The sequence below is a fragment of the Leuciscus leuciscus genome (assembly GCF_965113295.1).
Source record: "Leuciscus leuciscus genome assembly, chromosome: 19".
Lineage (NCBI taxonomy): Eukaryota > Metazoa > Chordata > Actinopteri > Cypriniformes > Leuciscidae > Leuciscus > Leuciscus leuciscus.
In genome coordinates this window covers 3045024-3057579 of record NC_138743.1, presented here as the reverse complement: position 1 = coordinate 3057579, position 12556 = coordinate 3045024, and the positions used below count along the sequence as shown (strand labels likewise).

General features: G+C 42.2%; 1 protein-coding gene across 4 annotated transcripts in view; it reads right to left on the bottom strand.

Moving 5' to 3' along the window:
* The window catches only part of LOC309482079 (GDP-L-fucose synthase-like), a 274578-nt gene that overhangs the window by 84232 nt on the left and 177790 nt on the right, over nt 1–12556 (bottom strand). For all 4 annotated transcript variants that reach the window (XM_082147304.1, XM_082147302.1, XM_082147305.1 and 1 more), the window contains exon 2: nt 6713–6849. In XM_082147304.1, coding sequence (XP_082003430.1) covers nt 6713–6849 — 137 coding nt within the window. The remainder of the gene's footprint in view (nt 1–6712; nt 6850–12556) is intronic.

Here is a 12556-nt window from a genome sequence, read left to right as displayed (position 1 = left end):
CAATGTCGACCCTGCGGGCTCGATTTGACATGTTCGCCGCTGAAGCTGCACCTCCGCCTGCCACTGCTGGACCGCGCAGTAAGAAGCGTCGCTCCCAGAGGCCACCGGAGCCTGCCATGGCCTACGAGCGCTCGCCGGTACCTTCCCCTCGAGCCTCGCTATCTCCTATCTCCCTTACAGACGCACAGATGCCGGCCGCCGCCCTCACTGTTGCCGCTTCGGGAGATGAAGCGGACGGAGACGCCATTCACGACAGCTGTTCCCTCCTGGCTTCAGGAAGTGAAGACTGGTCTGGATCTAATCCGGACCCCGCCCCTTCGCTCCAGGAGTCCGGTGGGACTCGGGCCAGCGTGGAGGCCGAACTCATTCGCCTCCTCACCAAGGCCGTCGGCCAACTCGACCTCGAGTGGTCCCCACCTGAAGAGCCCGCGCCCAACAGGCTCGATGGGTGCTTTTTACCTGGCCGCCGCCACGCGCCCGCCTCCAGGTCAGCGCCCTTCCTGCCAGAGCTCCACAACGAGCTCACGAAATCGTGGAACACACCATTCTCCGCGAGACTTCACTCCTCCGTCTCCTCGACGCTCTCCCAAGTGGACGGCACCAGTGAGAAAGGATACAAGTCTAGCCCCCCTCGTGGAAGAGGCGGTAGCAGCGCACCTTTGTCCGCCCTCTGCGGGATGGCGTGCAAAGGCTGCCCTCCCGTCTAAAGCTTGCCGGGCCACATCAGCTCTTGTCGGCCGCACTTTCACCGCCGCTGGACAGGCTGCATCCGCCCTGCACTCGATGGCAGTTCTTCAGATTCTCCAAGCCGATCTCCTCCGTGAGTGGGACGAGAAAGGCGCGGACCAGTCCATCATCCCGGATTTAAGGAGCGTGACGGACCTTTCCCTTCGTGCTACTAAATTCGCGGCCCAGGCTATTGGGAGGAGCATGGCCTCGCTCACCGTTACGGAGAGGCATCTTTGGTTGATGCTTGCAGACATGAGGAAGGCTGAGCGAGCCGTGTTTCTGAACGCCCCGCTCTCTCCGTCCGGCCTCTTTGGCCCAGCTGTAAGTAGGATTGTCGACCGGTTCTCTGAAGTGCAGAAGACCACACAGGCCATGAAGGTCTGGCGAGCGTGGACACGCTCGAGCTCTGCTGCAGGCCGCTCTCAAAAGCAGCCTCCTGCCCAGAGCTCTACCCAGCAGTCCTCCCAGCCTCCGGCTTCGCAACGACGCCAAGGCGCTCGCCAAAGATCGCACTCGTCAAGCCACTGCAGGCCGCCTCCCCCGCGGGGACCCCGGCCTAAGATTGCGCTGACGCCTGAGCCCGCGAAGTCTAGCAGCTTCAAGGAGGAGAAGATGGTCGAGTCCCGCCGCGGCCGGACCGCCATCAAAGCGTTTCGCTCTGTCAGTTCCCTTAATAAAGACGACTGCAGATGTGTATTTTGCAGCCAACGAGCGCGTTGTACAACCCGCTCACCTGCACCCAAACGCCGTTTTTACAATTTCTGGTTATCCGGCTCATGCCGATGGTGTCTTGAGTGTAGAAAATGTGCCCACAAAACAGTGCCCACACCTACTCACTGCCCGCTCTGCTACACTTTTATCCCAGGGGACAAAACCTATAAAACCCACACACACCGGCTATGTTGTAAGTCCTGTGTCTGCCCGCGAGCGCTCATGCTTACTGATAAACACAACACGCCCGGCGCTACACACGTGTTCCGGGTTTTTCCCCATGAAATGTTCCCCGCTCAAGGTGACCGGGACGTTACATGTGAACCGGCCAGCCGCCGCTTTCAGCGCGCCGCTGTGTTCAAGCATCAAGAGCGCGCTCACCGCGCCGATACCTCAGATTCAGGTTCACGAGCCCACGCCGTGTGGCGACCGGAACCAAGAGGCCATTCTACCCCTAGCTATGCACGCAAAAGCATGGGAAGCTATTCCGGTAGTGTCAGAATGGGTGCTGAATACAGTAAAGCAGGGCTATTCGCTGCAATTCGCTCGCCGTCCTCCGCGCTTTCTAGCACGGACCGAGACAAAAGTGAATCAAGAAGTAGCACACCTACTTCGCGCAGAAATAAGCTGCTATGCAAAGGGGCCATAGAACCAGTACCACCTTCCCAGAGCGAGTCAGGCTTCTACAGCCGGTATTTCCTCGTACCAAAGAAGGATGGGGCTCTCAGACCTATCTTAGATCTGAGATATTTGAACAAAGCTCTCATGAGGCGACCGTTCAAAATGCTCACGACCAGACAAATCCTCGCGCAAATTCGCCCGAGGGACTAGTTTATCTCTCTTGATCTGAAAGACGCATACTTTCAGATAATACCCCGTCACAGGCCATTCTTGAGATTCGCCTTCGACGGACAGGTATATCAATACACCGTCCTCCCGTTCGGCCTGTCCCTAGCACCCCGTAGAAGTTCCTGCCCTGCAGGCTAGACTTTTGTCAGTCTAAGTTATGAGTATGTTCTGCTCAGATTCGTTCGAGTGCAGGCTACTCTCACATTAATCCTAGCTCCCCTGGTTGAGCTGCACTATAAGGGTAGATATTCCCTTTTCAGTATGGACCGGCTGTGCCGCTCTGTATTCCCTGCCACATGACACTGTGTGCTTACGTACATATACAGGCCCACTCAAGTTGGCCGTCTTATTCCCACTAATCTGTGTCCCCCGGGTGTGCCCCTGGGACTATATGTGGTTGATGCTTGGCGCGCACGGCGTTGACAAGGGGTTCCCGTAGCGTAAGCAACTTACGCAATACGAGAGAACCTCTCATAAGAGAACGTACTCGGTTACTAACGTAACCTCGGTTCTCTCTAGAAGAGGGAACGAGTATTGCGTAACCTGCCGTGCTCGCGCCTCGAGTTGGTCTCGCTTCAGTCGATGAAAACCAGGTAAGCAGCTCCCGAGCCCGTCCTTTTATACGCCAAGCCACGCCCATTCTGGCGGGCTATGACGCGTGGGGGCGCGACGTCACGCAGGGCTCAGTGGTAGGCTGCTGCAGTTGCCGCAGAGCAGCCAATAAGCACGCTAGTTAGCCCACTCTAGGTCTGCTAGCTGCTGCAACGCGTTGACAATAAATACAAAATTTAGGATAATTTTGGGCTTCAGTATCTCGAGAAAAGATGACTTTACCCCAAAGCGTAAGCAACTTACGCAATACTCGTTCCCTCTTCTAGAGAGAACCGAGGTTACGTTAGTAACCGAGGTTACGTTAGTAACCGAGTACGTTATCATGCATTTGACACAAATGAAAACTCTTATATTTGAGCTCATTCTTTGTATAGATTCCATTCATCAACTAATATGACGCTTGTAAACACTAAGAAAGAACTAAATAAAATAGAACAATAAAATACAAGCTAATTCGGTTAAGTGATTAGGGAATATTGCACAGTTTTCTATAACTTGAGCTTAGAATATAAAGTACATGTTAATATGTGATGATTTGATATTGTATTGGTTATTGGTGTATGCAAAATCTTTCTTATTTGAATCTACTACATTTTTTCAATTTATTGATGTCTTTTATTAATTTATTTTATTCAGTTTTCCTTATTAATCTTTTCCTTAAGAATTCAGTTTTTCCTGTACATGCTATTGATATCTCTGGGTGTATTTTCCTTCAGAATTGATTGCATGATGTGCCTTGATATCAAAGAGCATCTGTTTTCATCTCTACAGACATGAGATAATGCAAGATCTGCTTTATTCTCGTAAAAGTGTTAAAACCATAAATTCTCCAATAGGGTCTAGTGGCAGACTTGCACATGCACGTTCACTCTTGACGTCACTAGCAATCGCCACCTGCATTCTGACAACATTAGTATTACAGCCTTTATCTCTATAGCCTTTATGAATACTGCATTTATTATATTCCCGCGATAAAGACACAACTAGCAACAAAAATATTTACAATACTAAAGTACATTTAATAATTAAACCATTCCATCTTCTTGGCCCCGTTGGCAATACTTCTTCGATTTATTTTGCGTCAATCAATATACATCAATATAATGTGGGATGTGTAACAAAGGCATGCCTAATCACACATGTGGTAGTTTAAAATATGTTCCCTCAGTGTGCAGTAGTACACCTTGTATTCATGTGTTATTTATAGTTGTGAATACTGTGCACTTTTTATTTTATGCACTTTGAGATGTTCCTGGGTCAAATGTGAGCAAGATGTTTATTTTGTTTCAAAAGGAAACTTAATGTTAGCCTACTACTGTGCACTGTTTTGTGTTATGCACTTTGTGATCAGATAGGTCAGATATGTAGCCTAGGTAGGCCAAGGCAAGAGGTGCCTAGGTCAGTTTTTTTTTTTTTTTTTTTTGTAAGTGGAAAAGTAGGGGCTACCTCAGATTCTGTTCAGTTAGCTCTTTTGTTTTTTATGCACCTTTTGCTGTGCAAACTGACCAAAGTTAAAAGAGAAACAATGAATAAACCTTACATGTTTTTCAATAAATTTGTTTGTGTTGGTTTTAAAATTTGGCATTACGAGCTGCTTCGCCACTGAAATTACTGGCCCAGCTAACCTTCTTGGTTTGAAAATCTGGCCCAACTGAATTTGTAATTGAATAGCCCTGCCCTAGTCCCTTACTGTTACAAATGCACAGCATGTTTAGTTTTAAAAGACTCTCTAAAAAGGCTTCTTCTCTTTTTCCTGTCCTACTTACAAAGCACTAAATGGTTTATCTCCCTAGTACTAGAGCGAGCTATTAACGCATTATAGTCCTTCACGTCTATTGCGATCTCAAAATTCCGGCCAGTTGATAATACCTAGAATATCAAAATCAACTGCTGGCGGTAGATCCTTTTTCTATTTAGCACCAAAACTTTGGAACAGTCTTCCTACCATTGTCCGGGAAGCAGACACACTCTGTCAGTTCAAAGCTAGACTAAAAACACATCTCTTTGACCTAGCATACACATAACACATTATAGACTTCTATAATTCAACATTAGGATGCATAGTTTAGGTCAGCCGGAACCGGGAACACTTCCCATAAATCCTGATGTACTCGTTACATCATAAAAAGAATGGCGTCTACGCTAATATTAGTCCTGAGGTTAGCTGCAGTCTGCCGGATCCAGGCTGTATCCAGATTTGATGAAGGACCTGCACCTGTACCCGACGACAACACAGTCCTGAAGTGTCCACTAGTCTCCCCCTGTGAAGGCCTCCCTCCCTTCTCTTTACCTCTGTACAGATAAAGCATTGTCTGGATAATTCCGGTTCGCGTGGCTACGCAGAAGCGATAGAAATTCTGTATTATAAATTTTAAGGCCAGACAAGTAGTTTGTTGAGGGTTGGTTTGAAGGGAAGGACTACACGCCTGCGCACATATATTCAAACGCGCATCCCTATAGACTGAACTCGTAATACGCATGTGCACGCCATCGGCGTTCTCACTGGTTCGCAATTTTTAAGTTTGCGCAGAAAGAACGTAAGAGTTTTCTGTTAAAACGGTGTTGTGTTGTGAGTTAATAACTAATGATCGTTGCGACGGAAGTGAATCAATCAAAATTAACTTTAGCTGGACAATAACTTTATCCTAGAGCTGCTGTAAAGGCAATCTCTGTTACTTTAATTTCCTATTATCAATGTAAAGCCGCTTTGGAACAATCTACACTAGCTGCGTTTACATGGACACTTATAATCGGATTGACGGCTCAATCGGACTAAAAAACCTTCATGTAAACACCTTAATCGATCCGATTGAGCTTGATCCGAATGAAATTTCGATCGGATTGAAAGGGGTGGTTTATCCCTTTTGTAATCCGATCGAGAGAACATGTAAACACTTGGTCGGATTGAAAACCGAAACTGAAAGGACTGCGCATGTGCGATGACGTTAACTAGCGTAATGACGTATGGCGCGCGGAAAGAGCTGTTCTTCCTGTTGAATAAAGTGTCATATTAATAAGTTTCCCGTCATTCTAAAATTCTCATTTCATTCGCGCGTCTGTGAAGTGAAGCAGGACAACGTCCCACCAGTCCTTGTTTTGGATTGTCATCCACAGACGACTGGTTTTGGCCGCGGGGAGGGGCATTTTTACTGCGTGATCAATAAGCAGCACGGCAAAACGGTTAATATGCTCTAAATTATGACCAGAGACGAATTAATATTACGTCTGCTGTTTAAAACAAATAAAGAACCAATAGAGGAGAATATTTATGCGCGAAAAGCGGGAAACTCTGTATATTCGTGCAGTGTGCGCATGTCAAAACATCAGATCCGATTTGAAACTTGTGACATATAAACGCGCACATCAATCCGATTACTTTATTTATCAGTCATGTAAACACCTTGTTCGGATTCATCAATCGGATTGATTTCATTCCGACTGTGTCCATGTAAACGTAGCTACTGTTAAAAGAGCTATATAAATGAAAATGACTTGACTTGACTTGACTTGCATTCTGCAGATATCTTACTTTTTTGGGCCTTTCTTTCTCTACACTCTGATCTTCACAAACTTCATATGTTAGATACACTACTTTGAATTTTGTTATAATCTATTGATCCATAAGATTTATTTTAATATTTTGCTATTACAATTTAATATTGACTTGATTCATTTGTCGTCTATATAATTTGACATTTTATTTCATAAAATTTGTTATTCCTTATTCAAAATTTGATCTCTGACATAATCATTGCTCATCTGCCTGGATCTCACTGCATCATATTGTGATGTCTGATGAGGGTTTTCTTACACAAGATTGGCATCTTTGGATGAGAGGAATATCCACTCTTCTCCTTCTCTCCCTTCACCCTCTTTCACCACTCGCTCTATCGCTCGTCCCACCAGTCCACTGCCACCCGTCACCAACACACGCATCGGCCCGTCCATCTGAAAGAGAGAGAAATTAAGTTTGATGAACACTTCAGGGGTTAACAAATGTGTAAATACATCAGATATCCATTGATGTACTATAGTAGCACAGTCTTTTTATATAGAGCTCGGGATCGTTGCGTCACGCCGCAATGCATTGTGGGAATCACGGTACGGAAGTAGATGTACTGTATAGTAGGCAGTAGGTAACGTTGATTATTTGGTCATTAATTTAGGTTATTTTTTGGAAAATGGTTCAGTATTGCTGTATTGTGAACCGCTGTAATCGGTCTCATGATCGACAGGGCAAACGCCTCATAAATCATATTAGTTTTCCCTATTTTCGTCGGATGGTTTGGGTCGCCGCTGGTCGTCAATACTAGCAGCTACCGGACGAAAACAGTGGATTATTGCACGTATGATAAATTACTCCTGAAGTGTAACAAACCCGCATAGACAAGCTTCGTAGCTCACAGAATCTGACAAGTCTGTGTGTCACCACTGATGCTTGGTTAACGGTGCAAACGATTGTTTTCTCCGCGTTTACTTTGTAGATCTGCAGATCTTGCACTCATTCATTTGTGAAATGCAAGTGAGCCTCCAGTGACAAGTTTTTAAATTGATCGGAGCAGAGACTTCAAACAGAAAGCACAAAGCCTTTCTTTAAAGTTAATTTCGTTTTGCATTAATTTGTATTTTAATAAATATATCTATATAGAAATGTCTACTTTTAAACAAACAATTCAAAACGAAAGAAAACAGACAGCTCTCTGCTTATGTACGTTAATCCGTATGCAATGTGCATTTCTCTCTGGCGCGTTCACTACAGCGAAGATCGCCAGTCGTCAACCTCATCTTTGCAGCCGACTGACAAAAAAAAAAACCCACTTGTTTATTAATAAACAATTAAAATGTGTGTGTGTGTGTGTGTGTGTGTGTGTGAATGTTGTTGCCGAGGGCACATGAAATTGTTAATCCGGCCCTGGATAGGAGAAAATACCAGGGAAACTGAGGCTTGGTAAGTTTTCATATTACTCCAGGCTTTGTTCACAGGGATCGATTCCGCCTATAATCAAATTTTTTTTTAAGTAGCGTTGTTTGGCTTCATTATGAAGTTTGTCCGTATATGGTATAGCCAACTTTTTTGTGTCACGGTCCATAACTCTTTCTGGATACCGGCCGGCTACGCTAATATCTTATAAACAGGCTTTTGCGGTGCCTCTAAAATGGCCGCCGTTACCCACAATGCACCATTCCATAACATCTACGCCCGAGCTCTATAGGTTTATATGATCTCAGTACTATCACATCTTTTTTCTCTTCCTCTTGTAATTGAAAACTTTGATTTTCATTGATCTTCAGTACACTGTAGAAAAATGCTGTAAAATTACAGCCAATTTCCAACAGTAAAATACTGTTATTTAAATCATGTAAATTTACAGCTAATAGTAGTTAAATTAAGCACTTGGAGTAAATTTACAGCATTTAACAGTAAACCGGTTTGTATCTGTAAAAAACGGTCTCGCGCTGTAAAAAGCGGCACATGGGTGCGGGGCTACTTGAACACGACACGAGGCACGACGTCTCGTCTGCAGAAAGCAGTCAACGGCGTCTCTTCAAAACTCTTATCGTCTGCGTCTACTAAAGGAAATTGTTCAAGGTAAGTTTATTTCTTTGTTGTTATTTTACTATGTTGCACTCAACTTCGCCTTTTTCGACAGTAGGCTACTAACTAGCCTACTTGGCGCGAATCGCATGTTTGCAGCCAGATAGATCGTTCTCGGGTGAGGCATTTCACTAGTCAGTGCGGTCTTAACATAGAGGCATAGGAACGCGGCTGCTTGGGGCCCCCTACCAGCGGTCGTAGTAGGGGGGCCCCCAACCAACCTAAAAAAATAATAAAATAAAAAGCCCCTTACAATCATGAACGCTTCAAAAGCATAGTAAATTTGATTAATATTCTTAAGAAATACGTTGAAATGTTGAAGTAGTAGTTAAAATGTTGTCCAGTTCATGGTTATCTGTCCCTATACACCCCCTACTTTCACAATGAAATGGACTAGTCCGTAATCGTGCGCGGCGCGAAAAATAAACACGCAGTGACAGGAGGACTGGGAACTTAGTACACAAACAGAGACGAAGCAAGATGAGTCTAAACCTATTTTTTACAGTCTATGGTCTAAACGCGAAAATGAAACGAAGTTATCCAAGCAGCTCAAATAAAAGAAAAAATGTGAAAAGACGCCGATAAGTATTTGGCAACGCTGCCAAAGATTACAAACTTTTTTACGGCTACTGTTGGGGATACAGACAGGAACAACAACGTCCAAAGCGTTGAACATGCCGCTACAGCAGCAGCAGCTAGCTGTGAAGTGGCGCTAGGTGAGGATAACGTTAACACACTCACGTGGATATACACACTTACTTAAAGCCAAATGCAACTTCACCTCTAGTCTCCCCAGTTCGCCCCTCTTACCCCTTCTCACTCACTTACTATAAATACTGTTTTGGCGCTTGTAAATGTGACATGACAGATCCCTGGCGGCACGCATAGACAGTATAAGAAATGGACAGAGTCATCTCATTGGAACTCAATTGAGGCAATTTTTTTTATTATAATTTTTTTATTATTATTCAACAAACTCATGTACAAACAATATGGCTTACATCTTTTTTAACATTCCACAGGAGCAGGTGCAACAAGAACAAAAAAAAAAAGAAAAAAAAAAAAAAGAAATTATAGCTAGGGCTTTGATCGCATAGTATATTTTTCAAATAAATAAAGAAGTTTCATTGCTTGTTTACTTTCCATTATGTTAAGGGCTTTGGTGAAAGAAAGAAATATTAATTATAAGAAAGAATAATTATAATATTTACCAGGAAGTCCCACTCATTATTGTCCAATACAACTCCATAAACAATGTCATTCTGAGAAAAAGGTTCAATACGGATCTTTGTGTGCAGCCAGTCGTGGATATCAGTCCAGAGAACTTCAGAGTGCATACATTGAAAAAATAAATGAACAGAAGTTTCAATATCAAATACACATTTGTTCGTTTCAAAACCACATCTCTGTCGTAATAGTTCACCAGATGGATACACACCATTAAAAACCTTGAAATGGATTTCTTTCGCTTTTGGATTTATGGGAAATTTTAAGTATTTAGAGCGTAATGAATATATAGTATCTTTGGTGAAGATGTGTTCAATTGAGTTTCGAAAAGACAATAAAGGGTGTGTAATATAATCAAGCATCTTTCTAATTGTTTTATTAGGAATTTTCATACTCTTGAAATCACAGTTTCCAACTAATAGATGTGGAAGATTAGGGGAAATTTGAGTTGAGTTCAAAACAATCTCTTGAATCAAATTTAATGTAGGAATGGGAATGGCACTCATTATGGAAGCGAAGTAATTGCGATCAACTAAAAAATCATATTTAAGACAAAAAATTCCGTATGTCATCACACGCCCATTTCCATCAGTCAAATGAATAAGGACCAAATACCTTTATCCATCCAGTCCTTTTTATATAATGATTTGTTTTTAACTGTAATGTATCTGTTGTTCCAAATCGGCGTGTTATGCGGGGTGAAATTATGGTTGTACAAAAGTTTCCAATATAAAAGGACTTGCTGATGAAATAGGGATAATTTGACCGGAAGTTTCTGGATATTGAAATCACATTTTAACAGGAAGTCGATACCCCCAAACTTTTTGAAGATTTCACTGGGGATATGATACCAAAAGCTCTTATTGTTAAGGAAAGATTTCAACCAGTTAATTTTCAGTGTTCCATTAATGAAATCAAAGTCAATAGCCTGTAGGCCTCCTTCTTTGTATTCTTTGGTCATTTCTGTTCTTTTAATATAGTGCATTTTCTTTTTCCAAATATAATCAAAGTTGATTTGGTTGACCTTTTTGATGGCTCTGTTAGGGATGGCCAACGAATACGCCGGGTAGATACATCTGGATATACTTTCCATCTTAGTAAGAAAGACCCGCCCAAGTAAACTGATGTCTCTCAATAACCAGGAGTTAACTTTAGTTTGACATTCGGTTATTATTCTCCACACATTCAAATTTTCACTTTCAGCTGGGTTTCTGGATATGTGAATTCCTAAGTATTTGACAACAGATCTTATAGGAATGTTGTATGCTTCTGTTAAGTCACTTTGATGAATTGGCATTAATTCACATTTGTTCAAATTAAGTTTAAGCCCAGAGGCACTCGAGAAAGTATTAATTGCTTGTATTATCTTAGGAGTCTCAGTTAGGTGTTTCATAAAGATGGTAGTGTCATCTGCAAGCTGGCTAATGACAACAGGTAGCGCCATAACATTCAATGGAGCAATGTCTGAATTTTTAATAAAAATAGAAAGCATTTCTGTGGCAATTATAAAGAGAAAAGGAGAGATAGGACACCCTTGTTTGACCCCCCGTTTAATAGCAAATCTTGGTGACGTACCACTTGGTAACGAAATGGAGCTATTTGAATTATCATAAAGAGACTCTATGGTGGCTCGAAATTTGTTCCCAAAGCCTAAAAGTTTTAAACACTGAAAAATAAAAGGGTGTTCAATAGAGTCAAAGGCTTTATAAAAGTCGAGAAATAAAATAAAACCATCATCCTCTATTAAATGATTATAATCTAGGAGATCGATCACCAAACAGATGTTATTGTGGATTGATCTGTCTTTCATAAATCCGGATTGGGAGTCACTTATAATTGTATCTAGTTTACTTTTTAATCTATTAGCATAAGCAAGGGTTACAATTTTATAATCAGTATTCAATAACGTGATAGGTCTAAGGTTATCCAATATTTTGGAGTCTTTACCGGGTTTTGGGATTAAAGTAATTATGCCTTGTTTCATAGTGGGCGGAAAAGATAAATCCTCGGTTGCTTCCTTTAACATGAGAATGAACGGATTTTTTAATAGATCCCAAAAGTGTCGGTAGAAATTGGAAGTAAGGCCATCACAGCCGGGAGATTTATTTAAAGACAGGTTTTCTACAGCTCTGTCTAGTTCAAGAATAGTGATATCAGCTTCACGTAACTCTACAAATTCGTCATCAATACAGGGTATAAGATCCTTAATATGGTTGAAAAAAGAGTCTGAATCAATCGCAGAGAAGGTAGACGAGTATAGCTTACTGTAAAAAGAAGTCAATTCCTTTTTGATCAAGGTTGGATCTGTACATAGCTGGTTTTGAATTAATAAAGTTTTAATTGAATTTCTCTCTTGCCGTCTTTTTTCTAATCGGCAGAAATAAGCTGTGCTTCTTTCACCATCTTCAATCCATTTAGCTCTGGATCTTATGTAGGCCCCTTCTGCTTTTTTGAGATAAATCTCATCAAGTTGTGTTTGTAGAGTTAGTAATTTCTGTTTATCATTATCATTTGGTAATGCCTTATTACAATGAATGTTTATTTCTTTAATTAAATTAAGTTCTGCTAGTTTGTTATTTTTGTGAAATGATTTCCCAAAATGAATGGAGAATTCTCAAAATTTGAATTTTAGAAACTCCCACTTTGAAACATAAGACATTATAGCGTTGTCAGTCATCACTTCAGTAATTAGAGATTTAATGCCATCACAATATGCTTGACAATTTAATAAAGATGAATTGAATTTCCAATAGCCCTTATTTCTGCAGCCGCCACCAGGAGGCTTAAAGGCCAACTTGATGACCGAGTGATCAGACAGAGGAGCTGCTGACA